General features: G+C 38.4%; 1 protein-coding gene across 4 annotated transcripts in view; it reads left to right on the top strand.

The window, feature by feature from the left end:
* vps13b (vacuolar protein sorting 13 homolog B) overlaps nt 1–19,255 on the top strand; it is a 341,198-nt gene that overhangs the window by 3,605 nt on the left and 318,338 nt on the right. For all 4 annotated transcript variants that reach the window (XM_077598167.1, XM_077598171.1, XM_077598169.1 and 1 more), the window contains exons 4-7: nt 8,906–9,023; nt 16,188–16,355; nt 17,339–17,520; nt 18,097–18,271. In XM_077598167.1, the coding sequence (XP_077454293.1) occupies nt 8,906–9,023; nt 16,188–16,355; nt 17,339–17,520; nt 18,097–18,271 (643 nt within the window). The remainder of the gene's footprint in view (nt 1–8,905; nt 9,024–16,187; nt 16,356–17,338; nt 17,521–18,096; nt 18,272–19,255) is intronic.

Raw genomic sequence — 19,255 nt, 5'->3', positions numbered from 1 at the left:
TGCTTGCTGACGTGCTATATTTATATTGTGAAAAGGTGGATGTGTGAAAAGGGAATGCGCGTGCGCATATCATGCTTAGAGCATGACAGTATTAGCAGTTGACAATTACGTTTTCGTCTGCTACCAGTGACCGAGACGATCCGGTTTAGAGCCGAAATGGGTAAAACGAGATCCAGGTTTACAAAAAACGTACTTTAAAAAAAAGTTCTCGTACAAAAGTTGTTATACGGCGTACACAATTTGAAATGATCAAAAATGTATTAAACACAGGAAAAACATAAGTGGACAGGTATCAAATCCTATATTTTAGTGTTTTTGTTGTGATAGTGTTTGTAGTCCACAATGAAAATAATTGCCATTCTGAATGGAGGCGCAGCAAATTTGCTGCCCCCTCAGCATTTTTTGACATCTTGGAATTGATACTTCTGCAGATGTGGACCGATGAGGTGTTATCAGCAGAGATACTGGCTTGACAGCAGTTACAGTGGATGATAACACTTGCAATCTATATTTCTTTGCAAGACAGAGATAAAGCTTCACTGAGTAAAACTTTTTCTTGTTTTGGCTTTTTTAGCTTCGTGGGAGTTTAAGCACTGCTGAGTGCATTTGCCACTGCTGTATAGACTCTGATTGATGAATAGCTTTAACACAATTTGGGGATGTGTCTCTAAACCAGGGGTGGCTAACTCCAGTCCTCGAAAGCCGCTATCCGGTCTGTTTTCCATATCTACCTCCACCAACACACCTGTATTAAATAATTGGAATCAGTATCAAGGCCTCTGGACAGCTTACTGATGAGTTGATCATTTGATTCATCCAAAAATATGGATGCCAGGCTGTCTGAATTGTCTCTAGGTAGATTGTGCTGTGACTGGTTGTTTGTCTCATTGTGCCCTGCCATAGGCTGGCAACCAATGCAGGGTTTCCCTAGCCTTCTGGCCAAAGTTGGCTGGGACAGCCTCTAACACCTCTGCAACCCTTGTGAGGATAAACGGAACAGAAAAATAATGAATGAATTCATTTCCTTATTAATTTATTTAATAAATGTTGGTCCCTTATGGCTGACCTAGCAGGCTGCACTGTCTTCCCTGTACATGCCTGTTGTCATCGGAATGATATTTTGTTGTTCTGTCCTTGGGATAGACATTTAGAAAAATGCTTTTTGGGTCTCTTTGCGCTCATTCACACTGCACTTTTCTCCAAGGTAATCTTTCAATGAATATATTGACTGTTTTGTTTGTGTTTGGTGAAGAAATCATCTTCTAAATACTTTGGTAGAATAGCATATCTCAGGAGAAATACATTCCTCTATTCACACCTGTCAAAGTATGAGTCTTCCTAGATAGAACAAGACCAATTCTATTTATGCTTGTAAATCTCCACTTACAATGGGCAAAAAAAGACTTAGCACAATGTGAAACACAAAAAATAGCCTGTAGGAGTTTGCAATCAGGGAGTAAAAACTGGTTAATCTCTCTCCTGTTACCGTCCGGAAATCTAGTCTTTGATTCTCCTGCTTTCAGGCAACAAATGGCTCACAAAGATTGCACTATAAATCCATCTGACCATCCATTAAGCTCAACTTTGTCTCCAGGGAATAGTAGTCAGAAGCTGAGAACATTCAGCTTTGAAGCTTCCCCTGTACTTAGAATACAAACCATTGTGATTAAATAGATGCAGGCAAAGGCGGAGTGATATTTCTGTTTCGTTTTGGTATGAGTGAATTGCCTTCTAGAACAATATCACCAGCACATAACCTTGGATTTAGTGTTGTTATGATGCTCATAAATCATTAAGTTATTATTTTATTTGGAAAGTGTATAGGTCAGACAAATGTTTTCTGGCATGAGTTTGACAATTTAAAAAAAAAACAATCAATTGTTCTTCATCAGGTTTCTCCATGATTTATGTTTTAACAATTCAAGTGTGACCCATCACTTTGAGCAAATTGGCATTCCAGACTGATTTAAAGCATGTGAAGATGTGAATGCAAAGCACCGTGTCATTATACTCAAGAACATTGTGCTAAACTACCAATTGAGTCAGCTAATTCTGGTTTAATACCACTTTGTCTTTGAGGTTTGATGAAGTTTAGAGTTCCTGGTGGGATGATGTTAGTGTTCCTCCTCAGACACAGGAAAGCAACACGGGAAAAATTAAGCCCAGAAGCTTCCTCTATCCATTGAGTCAAGTGGTGATCAATACACCCTGGACAGGATGCTGCCAACTCAACTTAATCCTTGCTTTCAGCCCTTCCGGACTGAAGCAATTCCTTACTGGAGCCTGAAATCTGGTGGTTGTAATGATGGGTGAAATCATGTTTGATGTCCTAAAACTTTTCTAAAAACAAACTTGGTATTTGATGTTATTGCTGTCTATGCACACCATTGTCTTAAATGAAAGTTAGGAAATGTTTCCAAATTTTCCATGAAGAGTTTGCCAATGCATTATGCCATCTTGCTTAGAAAGGGCAAGTCCACTTGACTAGCAATGGGATTCTATTAGAAGATTATCTGTTTTAGAATTTGAGCATTGTCAACACAATATTACATAATTGAATTCCTTTACAGCGGCCCAGTCACGATGTGGTTAGCCCGTCGGCCTCACAGTTCTGAGCGTGAGGGTTCAATCCCAGTTGAGTTCTGACCTTCATGTGGGGAGTTTGCATGTTTTCCCCGGACTTCTATGGGTTTTCTCCGTGTACTCTGGAGAAAACATCCTAAAACATTCATGGTAGGCTGGTTAATAACTCTAAATTGCCCCTAGGTATGAGTGTGAATGGTTGTCTCTTTGTGTCCTGCATTTGGCTGGTCGCCAATTCAGGGTGCCCCGCGCCTGGTGCCCATAGTTGTCTGTTTTATTTACCAAGTATTGTACTATTCTATTTTATAAGTTGTGTTCAAAACAGTTGAGTACTTTAGTTTCAATAGAACCTGGTGTAAGACAGCTATGCAAACATGACGGTTCATCCACCCCACTTTCATGCTAAATCCCCCAGCAATTTGGCATTGATTTTTATCAACTTGGATGAAAAGCCTTCTCCCATTTCTTTCTGTTTGATTTGCTGGATTTAGAACATTGATACTCTCCAAGAACACTTACGACTTTGCCGTGCCTGCTATCCAGCTGTACCTCACATGTGCAATTAAGTTGTCAAAGTAGCCTCGGCGACTGCTTGTATTGTTCTTGGCGGGCGATATGTTGTTCAAGGGATGCTTACGCCTTTTATTATGTGCCTAAAGCAGTGTATACAATAATGAGTGAAGCGTGACCACCACTGTTGTAAAGATATAAGCTTTTCATTATTTATATAAATATTTTGAACTTTCAATGATTGGGTTTTCAATTTTGTATTTGATTTACATGTGGCACTTTGTTATTTGAAATAGAAATCAAGTTGCCCTACAATTTGGAATTTTCCTTCATAGCATGTGGTTGATTTGACAAAAATGTAATGTATGTGTCTGTGTATGTCATGGGTCTGTATATACTGCTACGTGGCTGTATATAACACATTGCAGTAATCAGCATTAGCAATTCTGGCCCAAAAAGCATGCCTCTCATGCACATTCTAGGCCTGTGGTTAGCTGATGGCGACATTTGACGAACTAAAGACTCTTCGATCTAAATTTTGAATAATTGCCTGTTTTCTCTTTTTCTCTGTGAGTCTCCTTCTGTCTTCCTTCTACTTTCCTGTACTTTTTCATAATCATTTTTACTGTATTCATGAAATAGCCAGGTATTTGAGGTTCAGTTGTGAGAGGAAATATAACTAACATTGTGTACAGAGACTATGATTTTTAAATGGAACAAATCATGAAAATTTACTTTTTAAATTAGTTTTTGTCTCTACAGTGCCTGTCCATCCACCAAAGAAATCTTTTTTTTTCTGTTGCCTATTGTTGCTAGGGAGGCCCTAAGTGAGTCATTAAGAATGGAGCCCCACTCCAATATAACATGGAGTTACATTGAATTTGTAGGCCTATAACTAAATAAGTAAAAGTCTTATTGTTGGAGATCTGGCAATTTTATGCTAGTGCTAGACTGCACTGCATGAACACTGTCAAAGCCAAGGTTTTTGATTTGAAGGATGTAAAGAGTTGGATGCTGTGGTTTGAGTTTCTAATGTGTGGTACAAGCTTGAGTCCAAGTAGTGGTTTGTCTGCTTCATTACACCACATATTACAAGAGGATAATTCATTGATTTGGTAGTTTAAGTAACAGGCCTCAATGTTTAAAAACCTATTGACACTCCTGAAGATACCAAGCAGATCAATTTAGAATGCTAAATCAATGTCTTTTTTGGGCATTTAAAAAAAAAGATGTATTAATTTCATTATTATTTATTAATTATCATTATTCAGCATAACATTACTCTGAAGCCTCTAAATTCCCCATACTGTAGGTGTGAGTGTGGATGGGTATTTGTCAGGCTGTGATTAACTGTTGGGTTTATGCTTTCCTTCGCCCGAACTTAGGGCTTCAGTTACCCTAGGAGTGGGCAAATCGATCCTCAAGGGCCACTGTGGGTGCAGGTTTTTTTTCCAACTGATCCAATACAGACAGTTTAAGCAATGAGGTTTCTGCTGAAACAAGAAGTACCTGACTGCAATCCACTGATTGTACTTCTAACATTCCAGATTGGTGGAAAGGTTTGCTCTTATGGGTTGGAACGAAAACCTGCACCCACTGCGGCCCTTTGTGGAATAGTTTGCCCACCCCTGAACTACCCTAATGTCAGGATCATAGGTATGAAAAATGGATGATATTTCATTATCGCTTTAGCTGACAGGGGTCTTCCGTTTGCCAAATATGCTTGAAGAGAAAATTAAATATAAATCTTTAATTGTTGTGTAAGGACTATCAGCCTTTGTAACAGTTTCATTAAAAAACCATTATAGTGGAGTTTTTTGTTGAGCTCATAATGGGTTTGAAGCAAAGGAACATTTAAAATTATCATTTGATTCAAATGCAATGAGCTCTATTTCGCTCTACTTACATTCCATTGGGTTTGTTGTCAATAGTTTAAGAACCTCAAAAGGCCCAAGAGAAGTGTAGAAAATGTGGCCACATACTGACATTACATTGCCGACATTACTGAAACAATCAGAGTCCCTTTTTGTGCCAGCTGGAAACCATTTGGTGAGAGTCAGTGACGTTTATGTTAAAGCCAGCGTATATACTGTGCAGTTCAAATACTTCTAGCCATCCATAACCTGATTGAATGAGTTCATCTCGCTGATGATTGGTTGAAGAACTACTGCAGGGGTTGCCAACTCCGGTCCTCGAGAGCCGCTATCCGGTCTGTTTTCCATATCTCCTTCCTCTACCACACCTGAATCAAATGATCAACTCATCAGCAAGCTGTCCAGAAGCTTGATTCCGATCCTGATTATTTGATTCAGGTGTGTTGGTGGAGGTAGATATGGAAAACAGACCGGATAGCAGCTCTCAAGGATTCTTCTTCACCTCGCAGCTTCAACTTTTGCGGCTTCACTACATCGCATATTTTTTTCTGAGGTAAATAAAAAAAAAAGTTCAGAAAAATGACTAAATCTACGCTGACACTCTCAACCGGAAAACAGATGAAAAATGGCGCAGGTCAGGGCACGGCTTCTTCTCTCAGCGCCGAAGAAGAAATATGCATACGAGGGAGCCAAATATCATATAACGCGCCTAGAGGCAGTACGTCTTGCCATTTCCTGTTTTGTTGCAAGTGAATTTTGTAGCGCGCAAAATTGTGGATAAAGACTATTTTATTAAAGTCACCGTTGAAAATGCCTCCTAAATATCATACCTGTCAACTTATAAGTTTTTCCCGTATTTTATACTTTTTTTGATCATTTCAAATTGTGTACACCATATAACAACTTTTGTACGGAATTTTAATCTAATCCGGGATTGTCTCGGTCACTGGTAGCAGACGAAAACATCATCGTTGACTGCTAATATTGTCTTGCTTCAAGCGTATGCACTCACGCATGCATTCCCCTTCCACACAGACAGTCAAGATTGTCAGCATCATACAGTGATATCTACAGAATCTTGAATCTAGTGCATACAAAAGGCGCACCCACCGACTGATTGGGTAGTACGAACACTGGGGAAAATTTTAGACTTAAGTGCACTCTATGTGAACAAATATGTGCCGCGTTGCATTTGTACGGTTTATTATCGCTTAATAGGGGGAATTGATATCATTAATAAGGGGAGCAATTGGCCGAGGTTGACAGGTATGAAATATTGACGTTCCTTTATATGCTAAAAGTGTAACAGACCACTGAGGCATAAATGAATCTTCACTGTGGTGTTCTTTTGTACATATTTAAGCTGGTAGGAACCATGTTAATGGGTTCCGCCGTGCGGTTATAAGTGAGACACGGGAAGTGTATGTATCCGTGTTTTGGCGATGCTGGGAATAAATAAAAATAAATTCTCGTGAGGTGAAGAGGTCCGAGATGTGGCGGCTGGTTGGTCTCTCCGCCCAGGTTACCGTGCTGCCCGTTGCAGCGACCGTTCTTCTCCATGAAGCGCTGCCCCTTTTGGTTGGCCACTGGCGCACCGCTGTTCACCGCTTGGAGCTCGCCTCTTCCAAGGCGCAGAATTGCAAATTCTCGTGTGGACTAAGACACCCCGCCTCCGACTCCGAGGAATAAAAAAAATTAAACCAGCATTATGGTGGATTTACGCCGTAGATACAGCCGTGAAGCTGGCATGTCGATAGGATGTCAACACCCTGCATGGGCACACTCAGAAGGAGACTGATGATAACTTGGTCCCAGCCATTGAATTTGGCAATTGTCTTGACAGTGTCAGGACAACAACAGCAAATTTTTGCACAACGAAAAGGTGTCTCGAATCTGACGAAGAGGACTTGGACTAAAGCTCCAATAACCTGTTTATTTTAATTATTTAAATCAAGCGGAGAGGAACTATTTTCACTGTGAGTACAGTACTTAAAGTATTTAACTACATTTTTTATAATTTATAGATTGTATTTAGATATTAATACATTAGTCTTTTCATATGCCTGTAACTGTGTTATTTAATAAATACACTTCTTGATAATTGTACTTGTGTACGTACTTGTATTATCGTATAAGCGTATGGTATGTAGTAATAAAAGTGGTGATCCTACTTCGCGTTTTTTTGATTATCGTCGCCATGCCTGGTCTACATTATCCGCGAAAAACAAGGGATTAGTATACACAGTGAGTGCTACCTATTGTTTTTTAGGCTGAGCTGCATCTCTTGGTGTAAATACCCCATAGTAGAATCATACAATTTATATATATATATATATATAGTCCAGTGCATCTAATGTATATAGTTTTTGTGTAAAATACTTTCCTTCATGACATTTTCATGAATCAGAGTATGAGGTATTTGTTCAGTTATACTGTGTACATGTGGAAAATGTATTCTATAAAGGTCCTAGTGTGTTAATGTAGACCTGGTCGATTTGACAAACATTGTCCATAATCACCATTAAAAAAAATCAGTCTATCGATAATTATCACTATCTAGCACATCTTTTTTTCTTTCAAATTTGAAACTTCAAACTACTGTGATTAAGTAAATAAATTACTTTTCTCGTTAGTCAATTATGAAAGTAACTATGTTACCTTTATAGGAAAAGAGAATATAAAGTATGATTTTAAAAAGTATTTTTGTTGTTCTGTTGTGCAATAAAGATAAGACAACTCCCTCCTTACACTATAAAAAGTAAAGAATAATAAATCCTGCAGAAATTTTGACAGGAGTATTTTTATAAATTTGCTTTCCAAACTAAAGTTCCTGTACAATTTGAAATAAATAATCAACTGAAGACATCTTCAGCAATGGCAAGCAGACTATTTTCAGCCTCACAAAAAGAAAGTGTAAATTTATCTCAAATATCCCCATTTACAAAAAAATACAGTAATACCTTGAGATACGAGCTTAATGCGTTCCGGGACCGAGCTCGTATGTCAATTTACTCATAACTCAAATCATTTTTTCCCATATAAATGAACTAAATACTAATTAATTCGTTCCCACCCTCTGAAAAAACACAAAGAAACAGGATATTACAATGGAAAATCATCTTTTTATTGGTTATAATTCACCACCTACTCACAGGGTAACAAATAGGTATCTAGTGGTTATGATCTTCAATACTAAAATGTGACTTTACTCAGTACAGACAGACTGCGCGGACGAGAGGGAGAGAAAGAAACAGGAGAGAGTTGACGGCTGTGCTCGTAACATAACAAACTTTAAATTTAACTTAAATGTACTTTTTACTATACACGCACTTAAAAATAAATTATGTTACATCACATTTATATTATGTATAATAGGGACAGTGTTTTTATGGTGTCAATTTACTACTTTCTGGACTTTTAAATCCCTTGGTGCACTATTATTTAACTTAAAATTTAAAAAAATATTGAGCATGATTTGTTTGACTATTTGTTTAACCCTGCTCTCCATACTATTTAGCAAATAGTATCTGTGTTTCGAAAAGTGCTGTATAAATGTAGGTGTTATTCTTATTTTACTTGTAATAAATGCAATCAAGTTGCTTGCATTACTGCCTTGCATTCCCTGGGTGGTGATGTATAGTGTTGTGAAGAAAAAAAAAACTTGGCTCATCGGTTTATTTGTAGAGCCTATAGTGGGAGTTGCATCTGGTTGAGATTAATGTAGACTTAACTCAAAAACAAGGCTGCATGGTTGCTTTCTAACAGACCAAATGTACATTTTACACGTGCCGCTTTCCGTGAAGTGCACACGATGATGAGAAAAAAGTCAGAACATTTCATTAATTTTTTTAACAGATTTATTCACTGACTGTGATCAAAACTGTTTCATCAGCCCTTATCTTCTCACATACCTATTTCTGTTTGTTGTTTTTCAACAGGAAGACCACGAGAGTGGTTCAAGCTCTACCAGTCGCAGTGTCTCGGAGAGTTCCAAGGCTACAGGCAAGCCCCGCAGACTTCAGCACGCTGCCCCTAGTGACCCAGACTTGCCCCCAGGTGAATGATGGCCCAGGGGCCAGTAAAGCTACCTTACTTCCATTCTTTTTGAGTGAGGGCCAAAGAAGGCTGTGTGGGAGAACAGCAACACAGATTGAAGAGATATTAAAACCTGTTTACACAATCAAAGGTTTTAGTGGGCCTCCAAGGATGTTGAGAATTCTTTTGCGTTCAAATTATAACGTGGAACAATGACTTCAAAAGATTGACATGTTGAGCACTTTTAGCAGAACAAATAGTGGATTTCATGCAATAACACATTTTCACCAAACCGCACAACTAAATCAATGCATTAAGAATTTACTTAAGTCGGTCATATTCAAAGTGTAGAGAATGGAGATACATATGAGTCGTCACTTAAGGTATGTATCCAAAGATTTACACTATAAAAAGGAGAATATGTATTTTGTCAAATTCATGTTGCTCTAGAAGCTGCCCTCGTTTCTTTTCGGTGTGGCATATCTGCTGGTCTGTTGTGCTGCTAGTTTGCTGTGCTCCTGTTCTCCCTGTTGTCTAGCGTAGTCGTTTTACACACAGATTTTATTCAAAATGGCATAAAGAAAAGGAGAAGGCCATGCCAGTATGTCAGAGTGTTGAGCTTTTGGCTGTACGAACAGGACAAAGTAAATGCAATAGTCAACCACTGCCAGACGATGAAGAGATGGCTGTACGCTGTTTCCGCTTACAAAAGTCTCTAAACTTGGTATGGCACATCTTTTGCCCAACTGGTTGATTTTGGCTTTTAAATGAGTTAAACAGTATGGTTTGGCCTACAAAGAAAAGCAACAAAGGGTGGAAACGGATGTCTTGTTTAAGGGTGACCCTTCCAATTTTACCAAGCCAAAATGTGAAACAGCCTTTGCTTGTGTCCAAGATAAATATCAAAAGAACGAGACACCAGAATAGTCAGAGTGAATTTAGAGAGTATGGTCCTGTTTTATTTTTGCCTCTTTGTAGCTGTTATATCAGTAAATATATCAGCTGTATATCAGCCTAAATGTGTGGTGCCTAACAAAACCTGCCAAATATTGTGAACAATGCACAAACATCGGAATATTAGTTATTGATATGTAACAGTGTAATGTACAGGTAAAATGTAATAATGAAAAATGATACTTCCCTATGTTGATTTGTTTTCCGCAGTGTTCTTTTTAATACTCTGATTCTTCACTGAATGAAGACAGTAAAACTAATGGTTTGGCTCAAAATGTTAGCCTGCAGTCTGCAACCAGCTCTGCATTTCCAAAACACAACTTGGGAAAAACTTGTCGCTCAAAAATTCTGAGTTAGGAACTTCCTCCACCATTTTATTTTGCCGCACCGCTCAAGACTGATAAGGCCGCAGCCTTTCCTTTTGTTCTGACACATCCTGGGTGGCAGTCCGTAAGTTACCTCCAGCACAAAGGAAGTATCACTAATATTGCATATTTTGATTCTTTGAGCAACCAATTTTTCACATAAAGGTATTTTGTACTTGGTCTTTTCTGTCCTTTATAATAGCAAAACAAAAGTTATCACAATTTCAGGGCGGCCCGGTGGATGAGTGGTCAAGGCGTTGGCCTCCCACAGGCCTGTGCGGGTTTTCTCCCGGTACTCCGGTGTCCTCTCACATTCCAAAAACATGCATGGTAGGCTGGTTGGACACTCTAAATTGGTCCTCGGTATGCATGTGAGTGTGGATGGTTGCCTGTCTTCTCGTGCCCTCCAATCGGCTGGCCACCGATTCAGGGTGTCCCCCGGCTTCGGCCCGAAGTCAGCTGGGATGGGCTGCGACCCTTGTGAGGATAAGCCGTTCAGAAAATGAATGAATGAATGGCAATTTCATATGAAACTGGTTTCAAATCAAGTGTCTTGAATGAACATTTTAAAGTAAACCAAGTAAAACCCATAAGCATGAGGGCAAGCAAGTCAACAATGTTGTTGAACTCATAATCTTGCTGTTTCTCATATCTCTAATAGCAAAAAAAAACATGGAATGGATTGTGTAAATGAGAAGTACTGTGATCGTTGACCACTTCGCAGCTTCAAAATTTGCGGCTTCTGTACATTGCAGATTTTACATTCAGTATAAAAAAAGTTCTTTTTCGGCGCTGAATTGGATGGCACCCAGCGCCAAAGAAGAAGAATTTCACCGAGCGTGGTCTGCCCTGTGACCCGGCCCTGGTCGGAGCAGACAGCGACACAGTACGTCGAGGAAGAGTTCCCTAACATAACTGAAGAGAATGGATGAGACCGGCATTTTTGGAAGAGGATGCCTTCCTGGACATTCTTATTCAAAGATGAACTGAAAGTGTCAGGATTCATACGGAAAAGACTTGCTGCCTGTCTACTGATGAGCAACAGGAAAGACTGGATAACAAAAGCCTTCACATAGAACTGGTTCTAAACTTATTTCATCCCAAACTTGAAGCTGCAGCTCGCTGAAAGGTGGTTGCTCTTCAAGGTCTGGACTGTGCAAGTATGAGCAACAGGAAAGACTGGATAACAAAAGCCTTCACATAGGACTGGTTCTAAACTTATTTCATCCCAAACTTGAAGCTGCAGCTCGCTGAAAGGTGGTTGCACTTCAAGGTCTGGACTGTGCAAGAGTACTTGGACTAAATCTCGCATGAGCCTGTTTTTTTTGGATTTACGTATATGAAGTGGAGAGGAACTATTTTCACTGTGAGTACAGTATTTAAAGTATTTAATTTTTTTATATATACATTATATTTCAATATTAATAAATTAGTCTTTTCATACGCTTAGATCAGTAATATAAAATACACTTCTTGATAATTGTACTTCTGTACCGTATTTTGCTGTTTAATATACCCCCCATTTAATATACCCGGGTATATTAAACGGCAGGGGTATAGTAAATGGCGCACAAACGGGAGGCTCAAAAAAGCAAAAATCATTTAATATACCCGGGTATATTAAATGGCAAAATACGGTACTAGTATTTTTGTATAGGCATGAAAACAGGGGTGATCCTACTTAGCGGCTTTTCAATTATCACGGCCATGTCTGGTCTGCATTATCCATGAAAAAAGAGGGATTAGTGTAATTCCTGAAAGAAGGCGCTACAGATAACCCCTTCATCTGGAATCCATCCATCTGAATGATTTTTTTCTCTTTTCTATTGTTATCTTTACATCCTTCATTCCATCTGCCACCTGTTGAGTATAGGACTTACTCTTCAGAAACAATGATGCATCAACTCTTGTTTAGTATGAGTGTTTCAAAAAGACAAATTAATAAAACTGGTTTCTCTATTTAAACACTGTTGTACCATGGTTAAACAACTAAATGGGTTGATAAAAATTTGCCAGTGCACAAGATATTTCTTGGCATATGTTTATAAAATGTTTAAAAAAAATACTTTGTCATGTAAACGTGTGTCCAGGTTAAAAAAGAAGCCCTATGTATTAGCTTTCTGAATTTTCCGTATCAATCCTTATGTTATACAGTAATTCCTTGAGATACAAGCTTAATACGTTCCGGGACTGAACTTGTGCGTCAATTTATTCGTATCTCACATCAGTTTTTCCCATTCCAAATAGCTAAATACAAATTAATTCGTTCCCACTGCTGAAAAAAAAAACCACCTAAAAATAGGATATTACAATGCAAATATTTTTAATTGTTCTAATTCACCACCTATGCCAGTGGTCTCCAAACTATTCCACAAAGGGGCGCAGTGTGTACGGGTTTTCATTTCAACCCAGAAAGAGGACACCTTTTCACCAATCTGGTGTCCTACACGTGCAATCAGTGGATTGCAGTCAGGTGCTTCTTGTTTTCTGCTGAAATCTCATCAAACCCTTTGTGCTGGATCGGTTGGAACAAAAACCTGCACCACAGCGGGCCTCGAGGACCGGTTTGGGGACCCCTTACCTACACTCACAAAGTAACAATTACCTATCTAGTGGTTATGATCTTCAATAAAATTATTGTGTACAGTATTGTACGGAGTTCCTACCTTTGAGACAGACGGTAGCGGATAATAGCCGAGGAGACTTGACATGTTCGGTTCGTTACGCTTTTGTGACACTACATAACCAGCCATGACTTGCGTTGAAGGTTTCGGCTGGTGTTGAAGAATCTCCTTTCTCAGCTGTTTGCTTTACTTTCAAGTCCTCGCAGATTCCGCTAACTGTCTCTCCTTTATCCAAATTAAAAGAAGACCCTCCCTCGTCATGAATATCACTGCGCAGCTTGAAAAGGGCTACCTAGCGGCCGCATCGTATGCTCGGTTGTCAAGTTTGTCTTGTACCTCAGGGCAAAAACTTGCTCGGAATTTTCCTCGTATCTCATATTTGTTGGCACACTCGTATGTCAAGTCATTACTGTACACATAAAATTTAATGAAACCTTAAAACTTAACAGTGACATGATGAAAATATGTTTTGTTTGAGGTCTGTTATAAAAGAAAAAAAGAGAAAATAATGGGAAAGGGTCTTCAGCTTAGGTCACAGTGTAAGACCCAAGTTATCTGAACCTCAGCATGCATGAATATAGTATGAACTTTCATTCTGCCCTAGCTGGTTGTATCTGGGGAGGATCCATTTCCATGCCTGATGTTATGAGATAATATCTCTCTCCAGCTGTTAAAGCAAGGTGCCTCACCTCAGGTTCTCCCCTTGGTCTTGCATTTAGCTAAACTTTGAGGTAGGTGTGAGAGAGCGAAAGAAAATCCCACCACACTTTTCCTGCAAGACATGAACCAACTACTACCGGTAGAGTCTCTTTGGTCAAATGTTAGGTTACTTCTCAAAAATTCCCCTGGTGCTGGCAGCATTATATAAGTGTACTGGCATTTACCTTGAAATATGAAGCTTTCATTACGTGTGCAAGTACTGCATGTCTCTAGTAAGCCTATCACGATAAGCATTCCGTCCATTTCTCGTGCAGTAAATAAATATGTGGGTGTTAATTTTCACATCCGCGATCTATTGCTACATGTGCATGCTCTCGTCAGGCATAAGTGTTTAAACTTCACCTATTGATTGAATATGAGAGAACAGTTCTATCAACAGATGCAATACGCAATCTTCTTGGTTAAAAGGGTACACTTCAAATGTGAAAACTTGCTGGTTTATAGCATTTGTAAACAATGCAAAACTCTTTGCGAGACTATGGACGAATGTACGACAAACACGGCGTGTGTCTGAGGGAAAAGTCAACAAGTCCACTTCTTCCACTGAGTATAAAGCTCACAGTTAGTGGCTAAGTGTGTACTTCCGCTGAATTTATGTGACCACTTGTTCATGTTGACTAATCTATGTTGACTACCACTTATTTATTATGCTGACTACTTATTTATTTATTACTTATGTTTTGGTTATTTATTTATTATTATTTGTTGATTATTTGTATTTGTTTGTTTATTGTTATTTTTGCACTTGGTGGCGAAGCAAATATACTTGTATTGGATTGGATAACTTTATTCATCCCGTATTCGGGAAATTTCATTGTGACAGTAGCAAGAGGGTGATTAGACAGAAACAACAAAGCAAAAGCACAAAGTACAAAGCAAATCAAAGTAAATGGGATCATTAAGAATCACCGAATCAAATCATTAAAACAAAAGCAGCAAAAACACAAAAACGATGACAATAAAAGCATTCAATTCAATTCTATACTATTAAGTGTGTCAAGAATTATGCATGCATAAGTGTGTAATTATGTGCATGATTGGAGGAGATTGAGATTTGCCTAGTCTGCAGTGCAAACACACACTTGAGATAAATCCATAGTCCAGTGCTACTACTGTCGTGGTACTGGGGCCTCTCAGAGGAGAATAAACACGGCAGCTGTTCTGGCATTATGGGAAAATACCACTTAAGGATACTAAATATCACACCCTTGAGCTTTTTGCATGTGCAGCTTACTTCTGTACAAGACATTATAGTATGGCACTAAGCAATTTTGGTTTTGACAAATTTGTTTTGCCCTCGTAGAAGCAAGATTGGATAATAAGTGAGTGAATGAGTGAAATCTGTCTCTAAAATACAAACCAAATGATTGATTTCTTAAAATTAACTGATCAGTGTCACTAGAGGAACGCAGATCCCTTCAAATCTACAAGATCCAGTCAAAATGTTAACGAGTCAAAGTCAAAAATTTAATCAAGTTATATCAATTTGTGTAGAAGTTAATTGATGACCTGACAGAACATAACAATATTAACAAAGTATAATCATTGCATTGACTCCCCCTGTCACTGCTCACCACGTTTTGACTCTTGACTTGTGACTTTAATGATCATTTTTGCATACTGTTTATTTTTGGCTTTCGGGAAGGTGCTGGCAAAAGTGTTTACAGAAGGTCACAAGAGTGTTATTTCATAATGAGACTTTTGTGAGGTAAGAATATGTACAAGTGAAACATGAGTGAAAAACTTCCCAGCACTGGACAAATTAGATCCAGAAAGAGAAATAAATTTGCCGGTTTAATGTCCAGGTTGCTGATGCAACAGCAGCTTTCTGACTGAGGCTCAGAACCACAGCCTCACTCATACATGCTGCAGAAGCCAGAACACACAAACTTTGGCATACGCATGCATGCCAAGCTAGGCACCTATGTGACACACACACATTCGTTGTGGGGCTGGTTTTACGTCACCCTCGCCTCCTCACTTTAAGTGGGCAGTCAGTAAACTCTATAATATTGTCATGTCTAATTTGGCACAGCAGAACACCTTGATAATACTTTTTAATGACTGCTGCTTCATTATTCGTTCTCCGACTCCTTGGAGTCTTCATGAAAATACAGGAAGCTAATCATTCAGTGTTGAAAATAAAGAGAAAACTTAAGATCTTTATACAGTATGTTTTACTATGCTGTTACTGTGGTAAACAGCACACTGGATAAAAAATGGCGGCATTGGTACAATAGTTTGGATGATTTTGTCTTCAGGAATTTTAGCTACTTTTCAAGTTGGTTAGTGTTCTTATTTACTAAAGCTTTTCAACAATGTTTTTTTGCATTTGCTGGATCCTCAAGTCTAATTGAACATCCAATAACCTTAACCTCTCCTTGAGCTTTAGACATTTACTTTTGGTTGTCTTATGAATTTAACACAATTCCAAGATAAACTCATTGTATTTTCAAATCTAGACTGGATATTTAGTGTTTCGGCAAAAATCTTTCTCAGTTCCCTGCTTGTTTTTGTTTCAGGTTACGTGCAGAGCCTGATAAGACGAGTGGTGAATAATGTGAATGTTCTGGTGAACAACCTGATCTTGAAGTATGTTGAGGATGACATTGTGTTATCAGTTAACATTACTTCAGCAGAGTGCTACACTGTGGACGATGTGTGGGAAAGGGCCTTCATGGACGTCACTGGTAAGAAAGGCGATTCACGTTCCTTAGTAAACACAAAAACCCAGGACTCCAGACATTATTTTTTGACCAAGGGTACAGTGACTGCTGAAGAGAAATTTTAGGGGTTGTAAATGAAAATATAGCAAACTAAATCGACTTGCAAACGTAATGTTCACGTCTACTCCTTTTCAGTATATTATGAATAAATAGGTAAATAGCTAAATTGTGGATTAGCATCAACAACCGCGAGGATCAACAAACAATATTGAAGAATAGCAATGAGAAACTAACAATTTCTATTATTTTCATTATAAATTATTGGGTGTTTAGCTCGGCAAGGTTTATATGGGCAGCCCGCGCGTCGGCCTTACAGCTCTGGGGTCCTGGGTTCAAATCCGGTACCCGGACATCTCGTCGACGGACGCTTCGTCCCCGGACGGTTTGTCGAACGGACGCTTCGTCCCCGGACGGTTTGTCGAACGGACGCTTCGTCCCCGGACGGTTTGTCGAACGGCCGCGTTGTCGACGGACAATTCGTCGCTGGACACTTCGTCGCCAGACAGTTCGCCTAACCTTAACCACTATTAAAGAAGACAAAGGAAATTCACATATTCTTTATTAAAGAAAATAAAACGGCAAAAACTCGCTCGACAACACAAACACATTTATATTTGGGCGTCTGCAAGTACTAGATGTGCTCGTCTCTAAAGACACTACGCACGAAACGGTTCCTATGTTAAACGGTTCCTACGTTGAGCGCTCCATTTTTAAAATAAAAGGCAATAAATAAAATTATTATACAAGTGTTTGTAAACTTTTGACCACAACTGTATCTGTATATATATATATCATTTTGCGGATTTATTGATTTAGTGTTGATAACAGGCAATTCTAGTATTATTAAGTGATATACATGGAAAAATAGATGCAGGGTTTTGAAATTTAAATGAATGAGAGGATTTTGATGAGTCTGAAATTAACATGTAACTTGTTTCTTTCTACAGCTCCAGAACTAGTTCTCCGTAAAGTGATCAACTTTTCTGATTGTACTGTATGCTTGGACAAACGAAATGCGAGTGGCAAGATTGAGTTCTACCAAGACCCGCTGCTGTATAAATGCTCCTTTCGGACGCGTCTCCATTTTACTTATGACAACATCAATTCTAAGATCCCCTCTGTCATCAAAGTAAGTAGACAAATAGCACCAGCAATAGAGCTACCACAAGTAACAAAAGTTATTTTACCTCCACTTATGGTGTGTTTTGCGTTGCACTGATCTCCAGCACTTTTTTTTGCATCACGTATATTGCTGGCATGATTGTGGATTCATGCCATACATATTTTGACAGACTGGCATAGGATCTCATGAATATTAAAAAGATATTAAAAAAAACTTATGATTATGCCAATTTCTGAGTGTGTTTGTTATAATACAAATCTGCCACCTGGTTTGCACGTCTAGTGTTCCATTTAAGATGCAAAATTGTAGTTAGTTATTTTTTACATGGTAGTGCCACCATGTCTAATTTTTGTCAAAATATTTTCACACACTTTCATGTAGTCTACCATACTACACCAAGTGTCATGGTGTTGATAAAGATGTTCATCTCATTCTACTTGCAGTCGCACGGTTTGGAGACAATAGGATGAGAATTGTGTCAATGTCATAATATTTATTGTGATCTTGATTGCATACTAAGTGGCTGGACTTCATAATGACTAATTGTGAATGAAACTTGACAGATTATTTCTTTCTCCTCAGATCCAAACCATGGTAGACAGCCTGAAGCTGTCAATTACAGATCAGCAACTTCCCATGTTCATCCGCATTCTACAACTGATTATTGCACTCTATTATGGAGAAATAGGAGGACACAAAGAACCAGAGGGAGAAGAGAGCAGTTCACATGTCAGAGAAGCTTTGACAAATTTACCCAGTGAGTAAGATATTGTTTTGGTACACTTCATGTCAATCTGATACATTTTAAATGTTACGTTTTGTGACTGGCTTTTTTTTAATGCTGTCAAAACGAATGTAATCATGATTTGTTCCATCTTAATGTCAGAACAAAGGCAGGTCTTGTTTTTAAAATTTGTTTATTTTATAGTTTGACGTGGATTAAAAACATCTTGCGATCTTTCACCAAACGTAAAAAACTGGACACGTAAAACGTAAAAAACTGGACACGTAAAGTACTGCAACACATTATACACTTTATAATTGTATCCTATAATGGTATATTTCAGTCCACTTAACCAAATATAGTCACCATCCCTGTGAGCGGAATTGTCACAAGTGGTGATATAAGAAAATACTTTTATTCCGTTGTGAAGGTCTTGTTCATAACAATAACGCCATGACAAGGCACCATTTACTTAAACACATGACCATTTCTACTGCCCACACTACTCTTCTCATGCATGTTGTTCCATTTGTCTTATTTTATTTTTAATAATTCAGTGAAAATTTTCAAGCATTTTTTTTAAATATCATATTTAGCGTCGCAAGGTTGAGATCCCTCTCCCTCACCAATACTCAGCAGGTTTAGGAAATAAATGCTTATTCATAATAAGGCATAGATACTAACATAAACAACCTTTATGCTGTGCAACTTTACTCTCATTTTGGCAAAATAGAGTGTGACATAGAACAATAGATTAAAGGCTGTGGATTTATGAACTAAGAACATCTGACTATGAATATGGCAAAAACATATTTTAGGTACTATAGTTAATGATGTATTTGAGCAGAAACACAAAACGACTCCTAATACTACTACTAATTTATAGTTAAATCAAATCAAGTTTATGTCAAACTGATGAAGTATTATGGGAGCATTTTTTTTCCCCCCGAGTACTGACATTCACGATCCATGCAGACACCAGTACTGGTAATGTTGCATTCCTAAAGATGATGTACC

This window comes from Stigmatopora argus, chromosome 4 (genome assembly GCF_051989625.1).
Source record: "Stigmatopora argus isolate UIUO_Sarg chromosome 4, RoL_Sarg_1.0, whole genome shotgun sequence".
In the NCBI taxonomy this organism is placed as follows: Eukaryota; Metazoa; Chordata; class Actinopteri; order Syngnathiformes; family Syngnathidae; genus Stigmatopora; species Stigmatopora argus.
The sequence above is the reverse complement of the archived record's forward strand: the minus strand, read 5'-3'. Positions and strand labels throughout refer to the sequence as shown.